General features: G+C 42.0%; 1 protein-coding gene across 2 annotated transcripts in view; it reads right to left on the bottom strand.

Moving 5' to 3' along the window:
* Positions 1-24,455, bottom strand: part of dym (dymeclin) — a 78,669-nt gene that overhangs the window by 10,400 nt on the left and 43,814 nt on the right. For both annotated transcript variants that reach the window (XM_074618515.1, XM_074618516.1), the window contains exons 15-16: positions 9,857-10,039; positions 4,352-4,465 (exon numbers count right to left, since the gene is read on the bottom strand). In XM_074618515.1, coding sequence (XP_074474616.1) covers positions 4,352-4,465; positions 9,857-10,039 — 297 coding nt within the window. The remainder of the gene's footprint in view (positions 1-4,351; positions 4,466-9,856; positions 10,040-24,455) is intronic.

The following is a 24,455-nucleotide window of genomic DNA, read 5'->3' as shown; positions in this document are numbered from 1 at the left end:
AAAATGACTTGTGTCCGACTCTCCACTAGTGCTTTCAGGTGGAAAACTTCTGTCCAATCTGAAATGCAAAAATAACAGGAAAATAGCTGAATGTGTTCTTCCTTATCTTTTTTTGACACATAACAATATTGGCCATTACAGGCATCACCTGGTGACGAGTGAGACAGACACAACCGGGTTACTCTCCTTGGCCTTTTTGTGTAGTGATGATTCTTTTGTCAGAAACCTGGAGGTTAGGTCATTTGATCAAGACCCATGAATGTTACCCGTTGACAAAAGCTAAGAGTACGTCCACCCTAAGGCGGTTTACTATCAGCCCTCTGTTCAGACTAAAATGGCGTTTTTCTCACGTCTTCAAAAAAGTCTTAAAATGCTGACTAGGTGATTAACTGTGTACAGGTGAAACAGAGCTTTTGCAAAGCGATGACGTAAGCTGCCCAGCGAGGGCAAGGGGCCGTGTAGCAGTAAAGTTCAGAAGGATTTTCTGTCACCTCTAACTCTCTCTTGCTGATTGATCATTTTAAATGCAAATCTAGCCGAGCACACGGCGCATTAACCTATATGACTTCATCATGGCAGCGCAGCAGCTTGAGAATGACTGCTGGTTAACAGGTAGTAATTTTGAGCAGCGGTCATTGTCACTATTTCATACTCCTTCCATTGTCTGACAACAGAAACAGAAAATTATTTAAATGAGTACAACTATATTGTGAATTTGGCTGTATTAAAACACAGTATATAGGTGATCACAGAGATCAGGAGGACACTGAACGGAGGTGTAACTGCCCGGTCACGGTCGGCCGTGTGGCAGTGACTTTCTTTGCGATCACTTGTTTTAAAAGTTGATATATGATACAGCAAATATGCTGTAATCAAACTGTATTTAAGTGATTTTTATCAGACAAAGTCACGACTCACAACCATAAAATAATGATTTGGTCAGCCGAGCTGTCTGTTGGATGTGATGCAGTTTTGCAGTTGCATTGTTTTCACATGAAAACAGAGTTTTAAAATCTAGACCTTTACATCCTGTTTTACAAAATGTTACACCTGTGTGTGTGTGTATATATAAATATATATATATTATTCTCCTCTATATATACATACTACATTCCTGTTTACACCTCTGCGTACATATATTACTTCTCATCATGCATTTACATACTACATCTTGTTTACATTCAGTTTTCCCATCTGAAATACTGTCATCAACTAAATTACAAATTTACATTTACATTACATTATAATTTATATTTACTTATGTTTATATTTATTTTAACTGCACTATTTTATGCCTTAGATTATCATTTTACTTTTACTTGTGTGATTTCCCCTTTTATACGTACTTTTCTTTATGAGCATTGTTGAAGGAACCTGAGACCAAAGACTTTCATGAACCTAGACGGCCTAATTTAGACGTAATCTTATGCCACATTTCCACTGCATGGCACGGCATCCATTCGCAAAAGTATTTAGTACTTTTGTGAGCTGAGCCGATACTAGAAGGTGGAGTTAAAACACTGCAGACCAGTGATTGGTCAGAGAGAATTGTCACCAGCGCGACACGGGACATCCCATACAAACCTGCCATTTTTAAATAGTCAAGCTACCATCAATAGCGACCACAGTTTATTATTCACTCGGCCCAGATTGTAAAAAAATGGCAGTTGGTTTGTTTAATGTTTTGTTTTGTTAGTTATGTCTACTTTTTGTTGTTGTTGGTTTGTTGTTTGTTTCGTTTCTAGTTATGTATTTTTTTTATTGCATTGTTAATGTACGTGTTTTATGGTATAATTGACTCCATATTGATACTTGAAAAGTAACTGGACATTTGTGTGTTGTTGAAAACAAATTTGAGAAATAAAGGCAGCCTGCAAAACTACGCCGTACATTACGTATACTGCGCCTAAAAATTGCAGTGTGCAGACGTTCCTCTGTTTGGTTGCTGATGAAAGGATTCAGCGAGTGTCATGTTGAAGATGATGTCACAACAGTTTAATGCAACGGCGGCGCTACGGCGATCAGCAGAGAATCCTACCTACACTGACGGGGTACTATCCGGAGTGAAAAACAAAATAGAGAAAAGCTCCCAGTACAAAAAGTTAGTAGAGCCGAGCCGAGCCGTACCATACAGTGTAAACACGGCATTAGTTATGTTTAGTGCCGTCCCGAATACCATTTTTGGGCTTTGAAGCTTCTTGAGAAATGTTCGAAGGTATTTGAAGCTTCGCAGCGCCTGACATGTTCTCTGTGTCTGTCTCCATCTCCTGTTTCAGTGCCGCTGCTGCACTACTGTACACACACGCACCTCTACACACAACAAACAACGACATCTGTCTGAGAATGACTAATAATAATTAATGTTCAATATGAATAATGTTGTAAATTAGTCTGTATTTCATGTGCTTTTTTGGGATTTATACTTTTTTATTACATAAAAAAAAAACCTGAAGCATTCAAATACTGATTTGGAGGTCGATCACCACGGCAATGGTCGAAGCTTCAAAGCATTCGGGTCAGCCCTAGTTATGTTGCATTCTTATGTTGCTGGCTAATTCTATTATTTATGCAGAATTTTGTTGCGTATGGACCTCATGTTTTTATTTGATCATACTAAGTCTTATTATATATTTGTTTATAAGTATAATTATGTATGCTTCAATTAACTGTCCGTCTTTGCCATCCAAGTTACAACGCCACACCGGCATGTTCAGACGTCTCTACTCTGAAGAGTGTTCTCAGAAAGCTCTGGTTCGGGCTGTGAAGGACAGAAAGCCGAAACAGAGAGAACGTTTCTTTAGCCGGCTTAGTGTCGACATGGCTACAACTTCAGGAATTCAAATTTCTAACACAGCAGATTAACCATTTATTAACTTTAACAGCATTCACTGACGTGCACTGTGCTACTATTAAATGTGAAAGTGACTATGGGATAGAATAACTTCCCAATAAATAAAAAACCCCAGCGGAATAACATGCTCAGTTTGAGAGGAACATCTCTTTCTCGTCAGCTGATTGAGACACCAATTCTCCTTCGAAGAGCTTTTACAGGAGTAATTACCAACTTATTGATGATTCCACACAACATTAATTCAACCTATGGATTTTCGCGTTGGGAGCTGTACAGCAGATTGAGCTCATGAGACGGAGGGAGGCGGGGAGGTAGAGAGACGGCTGTTTGTTTGAGCGATGGTACCATGAAGCGACAGGGACTTCTCCCCGAGGAGACATCGCCCACATGTACTCTTCGCTTCATGTCACCCTATAGAGCTGGAAAGCACTCAGGTGGTGGAGACCACAACTCTCTTTTTTTGCACAGAAACAGAGACTGACGCACATGGCTGCACACTCATCGAGATCCAAATGTAGAGGATGACACACACTCATACACCACACACACACACACACACACACACACACACATATATATATTCCAGCTCCAGCTGACTGCGTGAGTGTGTGCTACAGGTACAGCCCCCTCGCTGAAGGACATGGCAGGGTTATCCACACGGCTCCATGTGTAATTCTATGGCTCTTTGGTCGATCGCTACATTAGCGCTCCAAGGTGCCGAGACACAGAGAGAGAGAGAGAGAGAGCACACGGACTCGTGGCCACGCACCATCCCTCTTCCACATCGGCCAGCGAGACAAATGCCTCGCAGCCAGCCGCCAAGTATAGAACATGAAACACATGATGAAACATGCAATTAAGAGCTTCTGTGCTGGTGAGCAGCAGAGTGGGGAGACCGCTGGTTACATATTTCCTCACTGATTAATAGAGGAGCACTGGGAAGGGCGGGGGTTAGCGAACCCACCAGGAGTGGTGGGAGTGTTGGGTAACGAGGCGCGGTGGCAGATTTATGTCCCCACCGCCCCCCCCCCCCCCCCCCCCCGCTCCCCACCCCCAATCTTACGTGCCCATGACAAAGTGCCCCCTATCCCCCCATCCCATCTCCTTGAAATGCCATTACATGTTCGCATGCAGCAGGCCAGTGGAGATAGAATGAAGATGGACATTAATGCTAATGAGAATTGGGGCTTTAGCCTTTTGTCTCGTGTCCCAATGGCTCTTTCCATCTTTCCCTCGCCTCAGTCCATTTCCCGATCCCATACCTCTCCCTCTCTCACCTGTCCAGACAAGCTAATTCCCTTCTCCTCACCTCCCCAGCACCAAATCAACCAGAACTCGCAGCCCTTGACAACACATTGCACCCTCTACACATGTACCTTGATGTCCAATATGTCCCACTTCTTTTTTTTTTTCTTCAGCCAGTCTCATATTTCATTGTTCTTCGTCTCCAGGCTCTGTCTCCGTGCTGTGTATCTGTGTGTGTGTGTGAAAGAGATTTACCTTCAGTCTGTCTGTGGGCAGGGCCTGGGCTCCTTTCATGATGACTTCCTGAACCCTCTCAACAGACAGGTCACTCCCAGCCTGCTCCAGACGCTGACTGAAGAAGCCGATCACCTAAAAAGTCACACGAGAGGAAATAAATATATTAGGTCTAATAGAGATGACTTGTATATACAGTTACAACATTTATGGAAATACACGTACTCGCTTTCTTGCCAAGAGTTCGATGAGAAGATCAATATCCCTGTTAGTTAAATATGAAGCTACAGCCAGGAGACAATTAGCTTAGCTTAGCATAAAGACTGGAAACACCTAGCTTGGCAAAATCTGCCAACCAGAACCCTAAAAATGTTTACAAATCCTCAATTTGAAAAAGCCGATTCAGTTTATTAAATGAGTTAGTCATTTTTTTTTATTAAATCTACTTTCTTTAATCAATAGAACTCATCAGTTTCGTCAACATAAATAAAGTGATGACGTCTTGACGGATTCGCCAAGTTGTAACGACTTAATTAACAAAGTGACCAAAACAGCTTTCTTTCACCTCAGGAACATAGCGAAGGTACGATCATTCATAAAACAAAATGATGCTGAGAAGCTAATTCATGCTTTCATATCCAGCCGGTTGGACTACTGTAATGCACTCTTCGCTGGTCTTCCCAAGAAAACCACTAGAAGACTCCAGCTCATTCAAAACTCTGCAGCTAGATTATTAACAAAAACTAAAAGGAGAGAACAGTCCTAGTCCAGTCCTAGCTACTTTACACTGGCTGCCTGTTACTTTCAGAATTGACTTCAAGGTCCTCCTCCTCACATACAAAGCACTAAATGGACAAGGACCTAGCTACATTGCTAACTCCCTTACAAACTACACACCAGCGAGAACACTGCGATCATCACATGCAGGTCTATTAGAGGTCACCAGAAGCAGTCGTAAGAAGATTGGTGATGCGGCCTTTGTCAACTATGCCCCAAAATTATGGAACGCACTACCCATAAATATTAGGGAAGCAAACACGCTAGACATTTTCAAAAGACATCTTAAAACCTATCTTTTTACCAGCGCATTTTCTCTGTAACTTGCACTACGAATTTTATCCTGCACTATTTATATTTTACTATTTCTACTGTTCTAAAATGTTTTATTATTTTTATCATGATTTTGTTGACTCCATGCACTGCTCTTGCTGCTTGTTTTTAATTTATTTTATGTAAAGCACTTTGAACTGCAACTCCTGTATGAAATGTGCTATATAAATAAAGTCTTACTTACTTAATTAATTTACTTTAATAGTGTTAGAGATAGTTTGTTTTGTTATTGTGGTTACATTTATTTAATTTATGGTGGTGTTAGATTGCTGCTAGACCGGCCACTTAATACAGGTGCGTCACGCAGGACAGCAAATACGTTTTTGACCGTTTTGAAAATGTTTTTTTTGAAAGGCTAAACACCAGCAAGTATGGATTGGAGCAGAATATTCTGTTAGATTTGATAGAAGTAGCAAACAAATACATGTTTTTAAATAGTTCTATATATACGGACTTTTGTATAAATTATCCAGTAAGTGTTTTATTATGATTTTGGTTATACATGAGCAAGTTTAATTTTGACAACCTCAGAGCAGACAAATCCTGGCGCACCCCCTGTGATCTTTGGCGACCCCAAAGGGAGGCCCGGACCCCAGGTTGAGAACCACTGCTCTAAAGCTCACTATTTAACACTTTAACCAACTTAAAGCTACAACTTGTTGTACACTTTGGTTTTTGGACACCTAATGTTATCGACCAATATTGGGTTGTCATGGATACACCGGTATTAGCATGTGTGTTATATGTAAAAAATTAAATGCAGAGTAGTTAACTGCAGTACTACAATAAATGTTTATGTATAGCCGAGTTACATTTTCCTCAATTCAAGTTTTACTTTTTTGTTCTAATAATTTAGTTTGGTATGTTTTAATTTGTAGATACAGTATTTAAAATAATTCAATGTTAATGACATTTTCTTTTCAAAATGAACCAGAGCTGCAACGATTAATCGATTAGTTGTCAACTACTAAATTAATCGGCAACTATTTTGATAATCAATTAATCGCTTTGAGTAATTTTAAAGAAAAAAAGTCTAAATTCTCTTATTTCAGCTTCTTAAATGTGAATATTTCGTCAAGTGTCAAATATCTTTATCACAAAATGCTTGTATAGTTCCGTGTTTATGTAAGAAAACAAAGCATATTAGGTGATATATTGTTATAATATTGCTGTAAGTACTAGTGTTGGCCTCAGTCGGGCTCGAGTCTATAGTCTTTCTTTAATCCTGTTCATGTTTCTTAACTCACAGTATCTCAGTTCAACTTGATCTCATGGAGGTTTAACATCAACTCTCAGTTCTGTCATGAAGCTCTTTGACTCTTCTAATCCCGCTGTTTGGAGCTGTCACATTGATGTTGCAGCAGCCACGCCCTATATGATGACACTGGGTGCAATATGGAGATCTGTGGCATCCTGCTACATGTAGAGGGTTTCACGCTGTAAACAGTAGCACTGGTGAATGTTCTAACATTACATGTTAGAACAGTACATGTTGACGGGAAAACAAACTGTTTGATTTGAGACTATATTTTGCTGCTTTTGCATCAACAGCCAACAAGACGTACCCATGGGTTGTCATGTTTCCTAGCAACAGTAAGTTGCTCCGAAAATGTGTCTATACTGTGCAGGGATACCGAGCTTCATATAGTATAACATACATATTGCAATTATATGCCAATACTAGGGCTGTCAAAGTTAATGCCATAATAACATGTTAACGCAAATTCGTTTTAACGCCACGAATTTCTGTAATGCATTGACGCAACTTGTGATTTTTAGGTTGTCGTTTTTAAAGCTAGAGTGAAGATACTGGTATCATATGAAACCATAAAAAATTAAAGAATCCATCGGTACCAACCATGTCATACTAGTTTGTTACGCTCCAAACTTGTGCTAAATTTTAGCGAGGAAAAACTTGCATGGTCATTTTCAAAGGGATCCCTTGACCTCTGACCTCAAGATATGTCAATGAAAATGGGTTCAATGGGTACCCACGAGTCTCCCCTTTACTGACATGCCCACTTTATGATAATCACATGCAGTTTGGGGCAAGTCATAGTCACGTCAGCACACTGACACACTGTCAGCTGTTGTTGCCTGTTGGGCTGCAGTTTGCCATGTTATGAATTCAGCATATTTTTTTATGCTAAATGCAGCACCTGTGAGGGTTTCTGGACAATATTTGTCATTATTTTGTGTTAATTGACTTCCGATATGTTCATACATTTGCATAAAGCAAGCAGGTTGATAAGAGTATTTAATACTTGACAAATCTCACTTTAAAGGCCTTGTAAATGGTAAATGGACTTGCATTTATACAGCGCTTTTCTAGTCTTCCGACCACTCAAAGTTCTTTACACTACATGTCAGCATTCACCCATTCACACACACATTCATACACTGATGGCAGAGGCTGCTAAGGTAAAGCAATAATACATATGCATTCTGGGTTTGTCACACCACAGCCACATTTGAATTGAACTAGGTATATAAAATTAGCTTTCAAAATCATGGAACAATAAGCAGTATTCTCTGCTCTGAAACGCTGGGGGCGTGTCCGCTGAAGGCGCTGAAACCACGCGGGGAAGGTGCATTCCCTCAGTAGCGTCGAGCGAAGAGGGAAGAGCCCAGCGCCGAATCCCCATCCGACGGGCGGTTTGGGGAAATGTGGCGTACGAAAGACCACTTGCCCGGTGTCGCTCGAGGGTCTGAGTCCTTCTGATCGAGGCTCAGCCCGTGGACAGTGTGAGGCCGGTCTCCTCGGAGTCGGGTTGTCTGGGAATGCAGCTCAAAGCGGGTGGTAAACTCCATCTAAGGCTAAATACTGGCACGAGACCGATAGTCGACAAGTACCTTAAGGGAAAGTTGAAAAGAACTTTGAAGAGAGAGTTCAAGAGGGCGTGAAACCATTGAGAGGTAAACGGGTGGGGTCTGCGCAGTCTACCCGGGGGATTCAACTCGGCGGGTTAGGGACGGCCGCTCGGTGTGCGAGGATTTCCTCGCGGGACCTCTCCCCGGCGCTGGCTGGCCCCCGCCGGGCACATTTCCTCTGAGGCGGTGCGCCGCGACCGGCTCTAGGTCGGCTTGGAAAGGCTCGGGCGAAGGATGCTGAATTTCCTTTACACGGCCTTTAAGGTACATTTTGAAGAATTAAAAGGTGTGATTAAATTGCGATTAATCATGGACCATTATGCGATTAATCGCGATTAAATATTTTAGACAGCCCTAGACAATACTGATTGAGAATCTTTGCTAATGAGTGGATACAAGTCGAGGCTATAAAACTGCATGGATTCTGCTTTTAGAGAGTGAAAAACTTCTAAACCAAATTCAACATGCTATACGAACATATGCTTGGCTAATATGCCTGTAGGCTACATACTCAGAAAGGATATACATACAGTATTTCAGATTACAAATGCACCATAGGGTTTGAGCGTGTTTCATCCCACTTAAAATGAACACTTCACTGGTGCTCAAATTATCTGATGCCTTCTGGGTTTAAGCCCAAACAAGAGATCAAGGAAACTGTATTTTGCGTTTCCACTGCTGTGCTGGCTTCTTTCCCCTGGAGAAATGTTTGATATTTGATCATTAAAATAACTCTAGGTATTACTGATTCCTTTTAATGCTCTTTTTTGTCAAACCAACAGTGAAAAACGCATCTACAGGCAATGTTTTCTCTGCTCACGCTCTGTGGTTGCTTTAGAGAATTCAAACACACCACACGAGCACTGTGTGTGTATGTGTGTGTGTCTATCTAATACTAATCTCTTCATTAACTCTGAAGGCCTCCCATATGGGGTTAATTTAGAGGAGCAAAAAAGCAGCCCCTCATCCTGAATCTCATGCTCGCACACACGGATTTGCAAGCACGGGGAAGGCTTCGGAGAATAGCCTTAGGGAGGCTGACTTAACTGAGGGATTCGAGATAGCATGCTTCCCTCATACTTATGGATAACAGCGAAACCCGTGGCTATGTATGCAGCTACCCCCCATCCCTCACACATACATATACACCAAAGCTTCCTTTCCTCTTCTATATGACAAGCTATGAATGACAGCTTTCTCTCACACTGTTCCTTCCTCCCCCAACACTCGATGAATATTTGACACGCAGCCTCTCGACACAAGGGGACTGATTAATTCATCAATACTACTTAAGCTCGGCAGGGCTCAGCGTGACGTACGGTCCAACTGCACACCGTGTTAACGATGCAGTTCGCATATGTTCCAGCGCTGCCTGGCTTTTTGAAACTTTCCCTGCAGACCGAGAGGACATTCAGGGAAAGATCTGTATGACCTTGATCTATGGAATAATTACCACAAATCAGCCATGAGACGAAAGCGCTCCCAGGCTCAAGCTTCTCAGCGTCTTATATTTGAGTGACTAGCGGGAAACAACTTCCGACTGACCGTGTCCAGGTTCTGCATGATGTCCTGGAAGGAAGGGTGCGTCCTGAACTGCTCAAAGAGCTCCCTCTTGTAGAGCAGCGCGTACACCAGGTTGGGGTTGTGGTGTAGAGAGTTGCACAAGCAAGAGTTGATGATTTCCAGCATCATGCGGATCACCTCCTCAATCACATTCAGGTCCTGGGCCTGCGGGGAGAAAGGATGTAAAGGTTAATTGGTTTCCCACTACACTGGTTTCACTTATAATGCTGTTTTTTAAATCATTGCTTCCTGATAGATTGATCAGCAGGGGGGAACAGAGAGGTGGAAGAAATGGCAGAAGGAGGGAGAGACGGATGAAAGTTGACAGCCAAGGTCTTAGTGAGGGACAGATGGGTGACCTTGTGAGCCACAGATCAGGTCATGTCACTGTAGGTTTCCTCTGGGGGCAAAGACAACTGGTGATAGGTGACAGTATGGGAAGAGAAAGGATGTGGGAACGATGGAGAGAAAGACGAAAGAGATTGAGTGGCTGACATGACGAGCTATTTACGTCGCACAAGGTAGGTCACAAATGTCACAAATCAAAATACAAAGCAGTTACATCAGAAACACAGATATTAAGCAGAGAAGACATCACAAAGCTGTAAAAGGAAGGAACTTGTACTGTATGCATGAGTGTGTTGTAGATATGGTAGTTCAAATCTCAAAAGGTACTTCAAAAGGAATAGTTTTTAAATGAGAGGATTGATATCACTCTCATGTCTGTACGGTAAATATGAAGCTAACATCAGCAGGCTGGTTAGCTTAGCTTAGCATAAAGACTGGAAACAGGGGGAAATGGCTCGCCTGGCTCTGTCCAAAGGTAACAAAATCTGTCTACCGTTCCATCTAGCCACGGAGTCACTGAGGGACTATAAGTAAAAGAAATGCTGAGTTTTAAATGAAACTTAAGATGCTATAACAGGAACGGTTTGGGGACTTTGGGATTGTGTGTGTCTGTCCAAATATGTATATTAAAGGGCGGGTCCATCTGCGCTCTGTTCTTTTTTTTTGTTTTTTTTCTAATGGAAACGCCCACTCAGCCGTTACAAAAAGCAGCAACGTAGATTACCAAAGTAAGCTGATCAAAGCTGATCAATGAGGTTATGAATAATGTGAATGCTAGCATTAGCTGAGTCAAAGTTAGCTGTGCTAAGTTTGGAAATATCTGAAAGGGTTAGTTTGGATTTTTTTAAGTGGGGTTGTATGTATACTCCCGCATTCTGCGAGGTAAAATTACTGCTTTTGTGAATGCAGTCTGGTGTCTTTGAAGAGAGCGATACGACGGCTTCAGTCGGAAAGGGCTGGCTGACGCCGAGGTGAAGCGGCTGTGGACCGGAGCAGCAGAAAAACGTATTTTAGCCACTTAAAAAAAAGAATATCTAAATCAGTTCAAGTGTACGCTATATTTAGAATATTGTCACCACTTTACCTTGCCATCAGACAGCCCTTTACGATGGGGAACTGAAGCCATTATACCGCTATCTTCAAAGCCAGTAGACCAGACTCTATTCACAAAAACAGTAATTTGACCTTGGAGAACCACGGGACTTGCTGGTCTACCGCTGCATCGATCGGTTCGTTTGTTTGTGTTATTGTGTGACTTTCGGATCTGAACTAACGTGGCGTCCACACAGCAGTACATTGCTTAGCTTCCATGATGGTACTCTTGTCTGCTTTTCCGAACAGGGAGCGTGCCGACCGCCATCTAAGTTACTGTATGTAACGTTAACACACTGACCATAAGGATGTATATATATACTGTACATGTAGCAGCGTCATCATGCAGAAAACTACGTGAGGTCACGTGGGGAAACGTTTTTAGAAGGGCTTGGGAAAATAGCATTTTGACGTTAAAACTATAGAATGATATAAAAAACCTCAACCAATGGACCGGCCCTTTAATACACATACTCTAAACCTGCAGCAATATAACGGAACCCTACAGAACCCGATTAGAATGAATATAATTTAGAACCTGGCCTGATTTGGGTCCCCGGTTGAGTCTTGGTTATTGGGAACTAAGAGGCCCCGTGATGACCTCTAGATAGACAGATGTCCTCTTCTAAGAAGTCTATATGTAGCTCAACTGAAAAGAATAGTCAGAAGAAGACAGAGTTACCAGTTCATTAGGTACACCTGAACTAAAGCAATCCAATAGAGCCATTCAATAAATCCTTCATTTGTTCAGTTTTCTGGTGCTATGAAACCTTTAACCTTTCTACCACTAGTTGTAGCTCTTAAACAGTTAGTCTACAGCCCTATATCACTACTTTAGGGAGTTTGGTAGTTTCACGGAAATAGGTCTTCTCATTAATGTGGAAATCTAAGCAGCAAGGTAAAATCTAATCAGACCATCTGATCTACTTGGGGAACCAGCGGTTTAAGAACAGAGATTCTATCACGCATTGTTCTTTGGCTACTGTGCTCACAATAATGCGTCTGCACAGACAGACAGACAGATAGACGCCGCCACGACAAGATAACGTCCCACATGTTTTTGTCCATTGTGGCACAGAACGGAAACGGCAGAGAGGACTGTGGGAAAATGAACAATCTCTGAAGAGATAAAAACCACGAAGGCAGCAATGAATTGGGGAATACAGTTCAAGAGATGATGTATGATTTCCCGTGGTGTGACAACTGCGGGCAGAGCTCTGCAAAATCCATCATGTACTGATGGTATTACAGATTATATCCCTCGATGATGCCGCCAGTTTCCAAACCAATCTAAAAATACAAAACAATGAATAGTAACGCGCTTCATCTCGATGCAAACAAACACTGTTAGCAAAATGAGGCACGGCGAGCTGGTTTTCATTTGCCAAAAAGCTAAAAAAATATATATATATATTATGACTGCCTTATAAGAATTTATAGCAAGTGTATTTGAAGAAGTATACCATTAGCTGCTTAGAAGCTCATTCGCCCTGAGATGTATTGACTCTATAAACAGTACATCTATGTTAAGAAGAACAGAGCGAAAAGACAACAGCTAAGAAGAAGCTGAGACAAAAATGCAGAGTCAAGAACATCGAAAGTGGCTTAGCTTAATGCGATGATGGTGCACTAATGAAATAAGTCCAATGGTAGAATGACCAACACTGTAACACACATTGGCAAAGAATCATTAACCCTTATCCTGGGTCTGTATGATTAGCAGGAATAGCACGATCGAGTCACACTGAGAAGCTGTATGCTTTTGAGTAAATCGGAAAAAGATCTATAGATCAAATTCCCATTTTTTTACATACAGAATGCCTTAGAGACATGTACTGAGCGGGACACTTTTAATGGCTTCATTGTTTCTAAATGACCTTGAACATAGATTGGGCATTTCTGTGCATACGCCCTGATATTGATATATCTTTAATAAGCTAATATTGGTATATATTAAGGCTGTCAATAATAATAATACTTGATTATAACACGTTAATGCAAATTTGTTTTAACAACACTCATTTATTTAACACATTAATGCAACTTGCGACTTTTAGGTTGTAGCGGGCTCAATTGTAAAGCTAGAGTGAAGATAGTGGTATTATGTGAAACTAAAAAAACTGATGAATCCGTCGGTACCAACCATGTCCAACTAGCTTGTCATGAAGGAGGCTAAATAACGCTCCAAACTTACACAAAATTTTGGCGAGGAAAAACTGTCACGGCCATTTTCAAAGGGGTACCTTGACCTCCGACCTCCAGATATGTGAATGAAAATGGGTTCTATGGGTACCAACGAGTGTCCCCTTTACAGACATGCCCACTTTATGATAATCACATGCAGTTTGGGGCAAGTCATAGTCAAGTCAGCACACTGACACACTGACAGCTGTTGTTGCCTGTTGGGCTGCAGTTTGCCATGTTATGATTTGAGCATATTTTTTATGCTAAATGCAGTACCTGTGAGGGTTTCTGGACAATATCTGTCATTGTTTTGTGTTGTTAATTTCCAATAATAAATAAATACATACATTTTCATAAAGAATGCATATTTGTCCACTCCCATGTTGATAAGAGTATTAAATACTTGACAAATCTCCCTTTAAGGTGCATTTTGAACAGATAAAAACATTTGTGAGTAATCGTGATTAAATATTTTAATCGTAGACAGCCCTAGTATAGACATCTAATCACCTGATTCGACGCTGCACCTGATTTGACGTGTTATCAGGCCATTGAATAGGTGTTATCGGTCGCTATAAGCACCATTGATGTGGGTCATGAGGGGACTACTGTGCCTACTATACTAAAAAAAAAACATGTTCTAACACGTAAAACTGAATGAAACTTTACGTTTTGAACACAAACAGAGTGGCTTCTTTAGGTTTAGGCAACAAAAACAGTTAAGTTCAGGGAAAAAACATTGTGTTTTGGCTTAAAACAACTATGTTTGAAAATTGGATGTGAAACTTAACACTTGTGAACACGAAGACAACTACAAATTGTTGGTTTCACACGGGATGCGAACCCCTGCCTCCTGGGTGAAAGCCCTGTGTTTTGTGTAAAATCTAATATTGGGTGTAGCAGGGCCCTACTGACCCACATCTATGGGGCTTATAACCACCGATAACGCCCATTTAATGGCCCGATAACAGTCTAATCGGCTGATCTAATCCATACTGTAAAAATAAACTCAATAGAAGTACTTCAAATTCAAGTCACTGAACCAATTGTGGACATCAAAAATGTCTTACGGATGCACTCTGTCCATTTTAACCCTAAAATACGATAAAAAGAACTTTCTTGGAATGAATGGACCGCCATGTTTGTATTGATCATCAACAGGCTTTTCTCACAGCGGACATTTTGACTCATCATTCTAGGAAAAGCACGTGTTACTATAACATTAATGATGGCTCTGTTCCATTCAAGTGTCTTTCTTTTACCTTCCTGGCAACGTTGCGCTAGAAGTCCACTCACAGGTTGACATGATTTTTTCTACAAGACAATGTAAAACAAATATATTTAAGATTTAGTCTATATTGCTGCCTCTCTACTCTGTTAACACCTGCCTCTACGGCGACAGTTCAGCGCAGATGCATAGCTTTCCTGCAGTGTGTGGGCATCAATTGACATACAGACCACTGTTCTTCCAAATGCAGATTGTACTATCGTCTGTGATGTAGCTCCGAACAGGTCTGTGACATTAAAAGGCAACGTAGTGAAATAAATAAATAACTCCTTTAAAAACTTAATCGACCAGTTCAGCCGGTTGCTCCCAAAACATGAATAGCCATCTTTGCTTTACAGGAAGCCTCGCCTTAGACAGTGATCATCAGCAACTTCCTCTGGGGGTTTCATCCTGCCTCATTTCAGGCTTGAAATGAGAGAAGTGTATTCCCCCTGGAAGTATTGAAATTCCTGTAAAATACATTAGAATGAGGTGCTGAGCAAGCCAGTTTAATCTTTAATGTGTAGATGTATAAATCAGTAAAACTTTATGGTAAAAAAATCTTTTCCTCGGCGATATGGGACATATTTAAAACCTTTTGGGAGTGTAATAAAGAGCATACCGGCCTTTATGTTCTCTATAGTGAGACTTATCCTTCAGGATTCATGACAAATGCCATTGTTCTAATGACGACCTGTTTTGACCAAGAATTTGCTAATACCAGCTAAGACCAGAATCAAAACAGCAGCTCAGCGAGACTGATTGGAAGCTGAGATTCCCCCTCCAATCTGGGCTAACCATCTGTAACAGAACTGCATGTGGTAGCATTTTATATTCCATCTTCGGTGCCCTGCTTCGGAAACGAGTCCTTATCTTATAAATAACTTTGCTTGCTGTGTGGCCTTTTTTTTTGTTGCTGTATGCACATGAACACACACAATCACCGAATGAAAAGTGCGTAGTGGGATTAGGATTGTAAATAACTGTATTCTGTTGTGCGTTGACCATGAATCAGGCTTGCCACACAGATGCAATAATGCATTGATTTCCAGGCTGGTGGACGAAGGTGGACGAAGGTAGACGAAGGTGCACGCGGCGGCGTTGGAGCTTTAAACAGACAGACCTGAAGAGGCGAGTGGAAGGCAGGAGAGCCGGCTATAATGAGGATTGATTGTGCGTCTGGAAGCAGAGGGTGGCTCTCTGGGCTCGACTCCGCTGCCTAGCTAGACCTGCTCCACTCTGTTCTGCCGTGGCAGGCCATAATTAGACAGAAAGCAGCGACGGATACGGAAGACAACTGAGTGGGAGGAAGAGGAGGGAAGACGGCAACAGAAATGGAAGCGCAGAAGAAGAGAGTAGGGGGGGAGAAAGTGAACATGGTGAAGAGGAGACAAAAGGAGGAGAGGAAGGCAGAGTGGGAGTGAGGGATGCCTAGTGTGTTTGTTCTCCAGCTCTGCACCCAGCTTAATGAGATTAGCCTGGCAGGGAAAAAATGCCACACTGGGGAATTCAGGTCACATGAAAATAGGCTAGCTAGACGTCTGCCTGGCCCAGTGTGTATGTTTGTCAAGTGGATGAGATTAGGAGGTCCATGGTCTACTTGAAACCCAGACAGGATTTAAATATACTGGCTCCTCCTCTTCCACTCCCCGCTCTTGCACTTGTTTTCCCCAAAAAATGTACCCGCTAGACAGCCCCGAAAACGCCTGACATGTGTTTCTATGACTGCATGAAACCGTTGCGGCTCTTTCTCTCGCTCCCCTTCCTCCTTTTTTTCTCCTTCCCCCTGCCCTCCTCTTTTCTGCTCCTTCTCCTCCAGTCATGTGCTATTTTCCAGCCTGCTGCATTGTCATTTAGTCACAGCCACTCATGCCGCTATTTAATGTCTTCTCTCCACCCAGGAAAACACAGGCCTCAGACGCGAGCTATGTCATTAGTCTCAATGATCCTGCCCCCGTTTTACTCGTTTCACACAAGGCTGTGAGTGTGCGTCTGTGATTCTGCTGCTAATACTTCAACACGCTGAGCGCAAATGTGTTATGTCTGCAGGTATGTTTGACCTTTGCTATCTGTCTGACAAGGAAAATTATAGAGTTTGCGGATGCAATCAGTGACTGGGAAGGACATTTTGTGTGTTTGTGTGTGTGTGTGTGTGTGTGTGTGTGTGTGTGTGTGTGTGTCTAGCCATCCTATCATACCAATGCATGTTTTTATGCGTGTTTGTGTGTGCGGACAGGGTGTTTAGAAACACAGACATGTAAATCCCTGTAAAGTAGGGGCTGGCATCATTAAACCAATAGCTTAGTGATTCCCTGGCTGGCCCCGCTGCTCACTGCAGGCTGTTGCAGGGCAGACAAACCAGACATATTAAGAAAGAGTACTGACACAGACAAGGGCATGGAGATAAACACGGACGGATACACAGAGAGCGTCAACAGCCACACCTACGAGACAGATGTTTTCACAGGGTCAGAATACATCAGATATGGAAAGTAAATATTTGCATTTTGATGCAATATCAAAAAGAGGGAATGTTTGTTGAATAAGATGAAGGAAAGCATGAAGAGAAGAAAAACCCACCACGTAGACAGACAGAGAAGGTCAGACTGGCTGAGTAGTAGCAGCCTGCCCTGTCTTTTGGGAGTTTTTTTAAATAGGTCATTGTCTGACCTGCATTATGGTACCACGGCCATGTCATAATCACACCATTTGGTAGAGCACTGTGCCCAGGTCAGCCTCTTATTACCCCATAGCTTCACAAAACATCCTTTGTTGCACACAGAATGAAGCAGAACTGCAGCACTGACAATGCCTGTCTAGCATCTATTTAGGAAGGACAGTGTTGCTGCATCACCCTCTGTGTGGAGGGGGAAGTCCAGCACATTTGCAGACGGGCACCTTATTACCGGTTTAAAATAAGCACACTACCTCTCGGAGACTTGGCTGGCAGTAACAGCAGGGGGCAGTGATGTCGATGATGACGCCAGTGATAATGATAAAAAAAAAAAAAAAGAGATGACGCCAACAGCTGCAACAGCAGCACTCTGGCAGATAGGTGGGCAGTGCTAATTGATCCGCTGCTAGCTGTGCTCTGTTTTGCTGCGCCTCGACGAGGAAAAGACCAGGGCACAGCGGGGCTGCCATAATTACCATTTGGAAGCAGACAATCATTAGGACCCCAGAACACCTGCTGCCTGCAGGGGTGGCACTCGTACTGCCCGGGAATAGACACAGAGCGAGAGAGAGAGAGAGAGAGTCGGAGCGAAAGAGGAGAAGAGATAAGAGGCTGACAGATATATAGAGAGACAGGCTAACAAGTAAACTAACAACTAGGTCTAGCATTGTCTTCACTCGGCAGGTGAGGGCGAAAAAATTGTGGAGATGAGAGCGTAAAACGGGATGTCAGTGAGTAAGTCAGCTCTCAGCAGGATACGGACTTAATGAGAGGAACACAAGGGGACAGACTTATATCGAGACTGAGAGGGTAACATAATGAGCAAGTGGCATCAGTCTAAGAGGTGACTTGGACTTTGTAAAGATCGACATCATTATAGAGTATTTTATTTGGGGTTAAAAGGTGTTAAATTCCAAATTCAGAACATATCTATGACTGAGGGATTGCCTCCACATGGCTCTCAACCGGCCGGCGGCTAGCAGTGTTAACCTGGGGAGGGAACCAGAGGGTGGGCGTTGCACTTCGCCGATGCCGGTCGGGACTGCGTTATCAGTGGTTACCGCTGCAAATAGCAGTGCAGAGCTGCAGCAATTAGCTAGCCAGTGGGGCACACACACTGCACTTACTTTCCGCTTACTGTCTTTCCTAGGAATCTTTCGAGGAACCCATTGCTGATTGTTTCACAGCGATTATGTTCTAAAGCACAAATAAATAACCATCAAGCGCTCAACAGATGATTTACTGTGGAGACAGACGCTCTTAAGGCTGTCAGTGTTTTAAGCTACTTTTTTGGTGTGTCCCGCCTCGTCGGATGTGTCCCGCAACCGGCTCTAGTCTGCCTGTGTCTGAGGTTTTTCGGCCGATTCAGCATGTTGAATCCGTGCACGAGAAGAGAAACGGATGTGAAGAAAGCAAGACGACGAGTAAAGTCAAGAGGAAAAACACAGAAGGCTCTTCTCATTTTACATCTTCATCTCTTCTGATCATTCCAATACACGGATATTTTCTCAACGACATGGCCATCTGGAATGAAGCTAAGTGGTGAGTGAGAGTGGTGTTAAAATGGTCGGCAAACGCTGCTTTGTTTCATGTACGTTTCATAACAACGGCTTGTATATCTGCAGTCCTCGGTCTTCCGGTTTCCCTTTTTGAATGCCGAATACAGAATACCGCCGCATGATGGTGTGGAGAGTTATTTCATCTCACGCAGGCGCAGAACGTACGTACTGGTGCAACTTGTCGGCCAAAACATAGGCGACGCAACAGATTGCCTTCATCGCCGCTAGTTCTCTGATGTCGGGTTAGTGTGTCCCCAGCTTTAGTTTAATTTTTATCCTCTGCAATTCATTCATTACATCCAACGTGCATCAGTAAATACTATGCAACATTAAAAACTAACATTTATGTTTTTTGAACGTGTTTTAGATGAAACTGATGGGTACACTGAACAGCAGGCTGCAGAGTGTGTTTACTGCTGTTACCACCAGCAGCCCTCGTCCCACGTCATGTTGCTTTTTCATGCGTCAGCTGAGTAATTTGCCTATTCTTCACAGGTCTTTAGACCGCGGTGGAAACGCAGACAACAATGGACTGAAGAAACCTTTTTGTTCCTTGAAAAGTAGTCCCAGGACTAAAATTACCGGGAAACTTCTTGGAAACACGGTTAAACGTGCACACGTGGCTGGAGCGGCTATGTAAACAAAGCACAGAGATGTTCTGATTACAACACACACAGAGGGAGAGTGACTTCATTCTCAGCTCAGGTAGACATTCATCCTCCATATCTTCACATTGTAAATAGTTGTTTGCTGCTATACTAATGCTCTGGATTTCAAATGTAGTACCTTTAACTTTTCTAAAAGGTTTTTATACCTTGAGTTTGGTTTTGTACAGGTGAAAACAATGTCTTTATTAAACCCCTTTTACTGGGGCTTGTTACTCACAACACATCAGTGGGCATTCAGACTCAAAACATCCCTGTGTTTGTTAAAAAAATGCAAGGGGCTGCAGCATTAACGGGGGTGTGTTGCTTCAGTTCCTGGTGAGGCAATGAGATATGATTCAGGAAGTCTAGTTTGATCCCTGAGTTTGAAGGCCTAGCAGACACCAAATGAGGACGAGGAAGTAATTTTTGCTTCTCTGGAAAGTTATCACGGCAGCAATCATTTTATCTTTCATCGCAGTAATCCTGAGGTAAACAGTAGAAATACGGAGCAGCAAAATAATCTACCAGGAATGTGCGCTCGCATGTATTTGATTAATAGCCAACACAGGCAAACAGAGAGTAGAGCACGCAAATCCACAAAACATCTGCAGGTGCTAGATCCTAAAAGCAAACTGAAGGCAGAAGTCAGACAAAAGATCCACACATTGTACTGACAGCTCACATTGTCTACGCCTGATGAATACCTCTGCCGGTTGCAAGCTGCTTCTCACTACATCACCTACTGTAACGAGATCAATTCAGAAGTACCTGATACAGCAACCTAGTTGACAATCCTTATGTCATACTGCTAGACTCCAGACCACAAGCCAAAATCTTCAACTGTAGGCACATAACTGAAAGGTTTGAAAGGTATGAAATTGTGAAAAGTAAAACGTATAGAACCCCTTTACCTTCCTCATTTCTCTCTCCCCACTGGGTATTTTCACATGGAATGACAAGAAGCTCTCTGTGTGTGTGCACGGTAACCTCTGATCTCAGGGAAAGCGGTATGATAATGTACATCAGTCTTGAGGGGGCGAATTGGTTCTACATCAAAAAGACTATAAGAAATGTGACAGCATAATTCACACTTCAATCAATCAATTCCTACTTTCAGGTAAACCATGTATGAAGGGAGACACTGAGCTCTGCCCTTGCACATAATGCTGTCCCAGAGTCTCCATCAGCACCGTGGAATTAGACGAAATGGACATGGAGGAAAGTCGGCGTAAGGCCCGGGCGATGAAACTGCAATATTTAACAATCTCAGAGACTGAGAAGTAGAAAATACATGAGATTCCCATTTGTGATTGAGCCGTGTGGAGGCTACACTGAACATAGTCATTTCATACAAAATATGCAGAGGTGGGGAAAGATCAGGAGAGGACGAAAAAGGAGACTGGAAGCGAGGAATACTGTCTGAGATACATTAACATACATACATTAATACATTTCCCGTAACTTTCCATACTTTACTTTAAGTCCATTTATTCAGCATTTATGAGCAGTATATAAACATTTAAAAATGGTTTAAAACTATAGACTGTATGAGAAGTGGACATCGTCACCATGACGTCTCCCATTGGACTGCCATTTAGAAGCCTTGAGTTCTGCATTTTGGCCGTTGCCATTTTGTTTTTTTGCAACCAGAAGTGACACGTCTTTGACTCTAAATGGGACCATAATTTACTAAATAAACATCAAGCGATTGAGGCCATAAACTCATGTTTACAATGTTTACTGAGGGAATAAATGAAGTGAGAAGTAGGCTCATTTTCTCATAGACTTCTATACAATCAGACTTCTTTTTGCAACCAGAGGAGTCGCTGGCTGCTAGTTTAAGACACGTCTGCATTGGCTTCACTTTTCAGACCCAGAGGTAGCCCACTGTTCAAAAACTCAATTTAATGTAGTCGTAATCAGTGTTTATTAATGTATTTGTCAACAACTATAACTCCTCCTCAATAAGTGGAGGTCGTTGTGTAAACAGATAATGAATGACGCTATGGTAAAATACAGTTGTAATAATATAAAACATGTCTACATAGGAGAAGTTCTCATTAAAAAATACTGTACATTAATAAACAGTTATTACACGGCTTTGTTGAATACTCGATTCTGATTGGTCAATCATGGCGTTCTATGGTCTGTTATTTCTTTATAGCAGACCATTGCTATGTATAACAGACCGTTGCTATGGACGCAGTACTGAACTCAGATTTCTGGCGGACCATTTCTGTGTCAAATTATTGATTTCTTAAGTAAGTAGCCGTGTAATAAGCGGGATAATGTCCAGCGAGCCGGTCATTGTTGTGAAACCGCTTCGTGTCGGGTGCCGCATCACCCTGTCGGGGTTTATTTCACAACAATGACCGGCTCGCTGTACATTATCCCTTACATATACTGCATAAAAATGCTAAATAGGGGAACTTACAGGAAAGATAGTTGGGTATATATTTAATTTTGTTTTCACCACTGGTGTGAGAGCATATCAGCATATTAGGTCTCAAAATCTTGTTCCATGTACAAGTGACTACAGCCTGACAGATACAATTAAAGAAAAACAGATTATATATATATATATATACACATTTAAATATTAAAGGTTAAATAATATTAACATATAAATATTTTACATAAACCAAAACAAAATCTTGATACGGATTCTTTTGATTTAAAAAAAACAATTATGACCATACTGCGCGTCCTGGACTATTTATTGGTCTAGCTCTATATGGGACATTAAAGGCTGCATTAGGCTAGTGAGTACGAGTATGTTTGAGTCATCGACTGACAATGTAAAACACACTCAAGGCAATTAAAAATTGCAATCAAGTAAAGAAGAAAAAAAAAAGATAATTTCTTGATGGTTATCTGTTCACCTACAAATACTTCAGAGACTGCACACTAATCGACTTTAAAAACACAATTTCTACGAGGTATTGAAGCATTAATGGGAAAAATTTTACGAAACAATTTTGTAGCTTAATAAGAAATGTGGCAAATTCCTGGAAGGCCTGATAATAAACAGAAGACATAATGTTTATTATCTGTTGATGTATCCTCGGGCTCTGCTTTTTCCCTAAACAAAAAGAATGGTGCTACAAAGCTAATGCATGTGTCTACTCTGGCTATTAAAAAGAGATCACAGATTGTGACTCAACCAGCGCAAATAAACACATAGACAGGGTGGTCCAACATGCTTCTGGCTCTCTCTCTCTGTGTGTGTGTGTGTGTGTGTGTGCGTGTACTTGTAGTCTCTTCCCAGAAATGTGCAACAGTAAACAGACGAAGAGGCACAGAAGTAACATTACCACTACCACTGGCTGGGAGCATCAACAGTGACACACAACGCAATGCAATGCAACACAGCTCATACTTCCTTTCTTTTTATGTTTGCTTGCGAGTGTACCAGCACATACTGCATGTCACTGCACATATCTCAAAGGGCGAAAAGAAAAAAGACAAACATGTGCGATCAGAGGTGCAGAGGCTGCAGAGAGCAAGCGTCGGGGCCCCGAGAGAGCTGCCCTGCTTGGACTGGGAGCCTCTGGCTGTCCCCCGGGGGCTCAAGGGGCCCTTACCCTTCACTCTTTCTTCCCTGACACTAACCAGACACAGCAGCACAAACACATACAAGGATGGGGGGTGTGCTCTGTGTGTGTGTGTATGAGAGAGAGGCAGACATCAAGAGGGAGGGAAATGGAGGGGGAGACAGAGAAAAAAAGAGAGAGACATTAACACAATGCGCCCGGCTTTAACCCACAGCTTAGAGCATTTGACGACATTTTTTTTTTTTTTATATCCTCCTCTCAGTCTCTCTCTCGTAAAAGAGAGCAATTACATGTCCAGGACAATCCCACATTAAACAAACATTAGTTCTCTCTCCAGAGCCAGACTCAGCCAAATTACATTGTTTCCAGATGCCCATCACAAGCCCACCCTCTCTCTCTCTCTCTCTCTCTCTCTCTCTCCATAAACCCCCTCATCTCCTCTCCTCCAACTCCTTTCTCCTCTTTCTATTGTTCCTCATGTTCGGCTCCTCTTTATCTCTCCCCATAGTTCCCTAAACTTCCAGAGTTAAGATGAGAGTTTGTGAATGACACCAGAGCAAGCTGCTTTCAATTACACTGCCACATCCACTACTACTGGAAGAGGAGAGGAGGGCCAGCGATGGAGAAAACGACACCATGTCTTCTACTATAGATGTCTCATCTTCAAAACCAGAGAGGAACCCACAGTTTGCTGTTTACCAGCTTGTTTAGGTCACTAATTTTATCTTATATAATTTTTTTCCCCCGGTTTTGTCTTCCATCTAATATGATTTTATATTCATTTTCATGTGAAGCGCTCAGTGCATCTTCATTGTTAAGCACTTTGAGCTGCTTTTCTTGTATGAAAGGTGTTACACAAATAAAGTTTATTATTATTAAGTGTATTATTACCTTAACCAGTGTGCGAGGTCATTATAACTGGCCTGACAAACAAGCTTAAGCGTGCATAAGGTTTTATGTAAATTTCAGTTCAAGATTCATACTGATGACAGAGGGTAGAAAGGAATGGCTGGTTAGCTAATGTTTAGCTGGTAGATAACATTTAGCTTGTATGGAGTAACCTTCCTTTTCTTTTTGCGGTTGTATTAAACATTTAACTCGCTGTTTATTTTTTCATCTATGATCTCATTCCTCCATTGTGAACAAATGAGCCAGATAGCTACTTCAAATGTAGTCTATATGCAAAGACAGTTTAAGTAAAACACACAGCGTTAACATCCATGACAGAATTTGACAGAATTGAACAATCCTATGTC

The sequence above is a fragment of the Sebastes fasciatus genome, chromosome 19, assembly GCF_043250625.1.
Source record: "Sebastes fasciatus isolate fSebFas1 chromosome 19, fSebFas1.pri, whole genome shotgun sequence".
In the NCBI taxonomy this organism is placed as follows: Eukaryota; Metazoa; Chordata; class Actinopteri; order Perciformes; family Sebastidae; genus Sebastes; species Sebastes fasciatus.
This window is presented reverse-complemented; position numbering and strand designations above follow the sequence as displayed.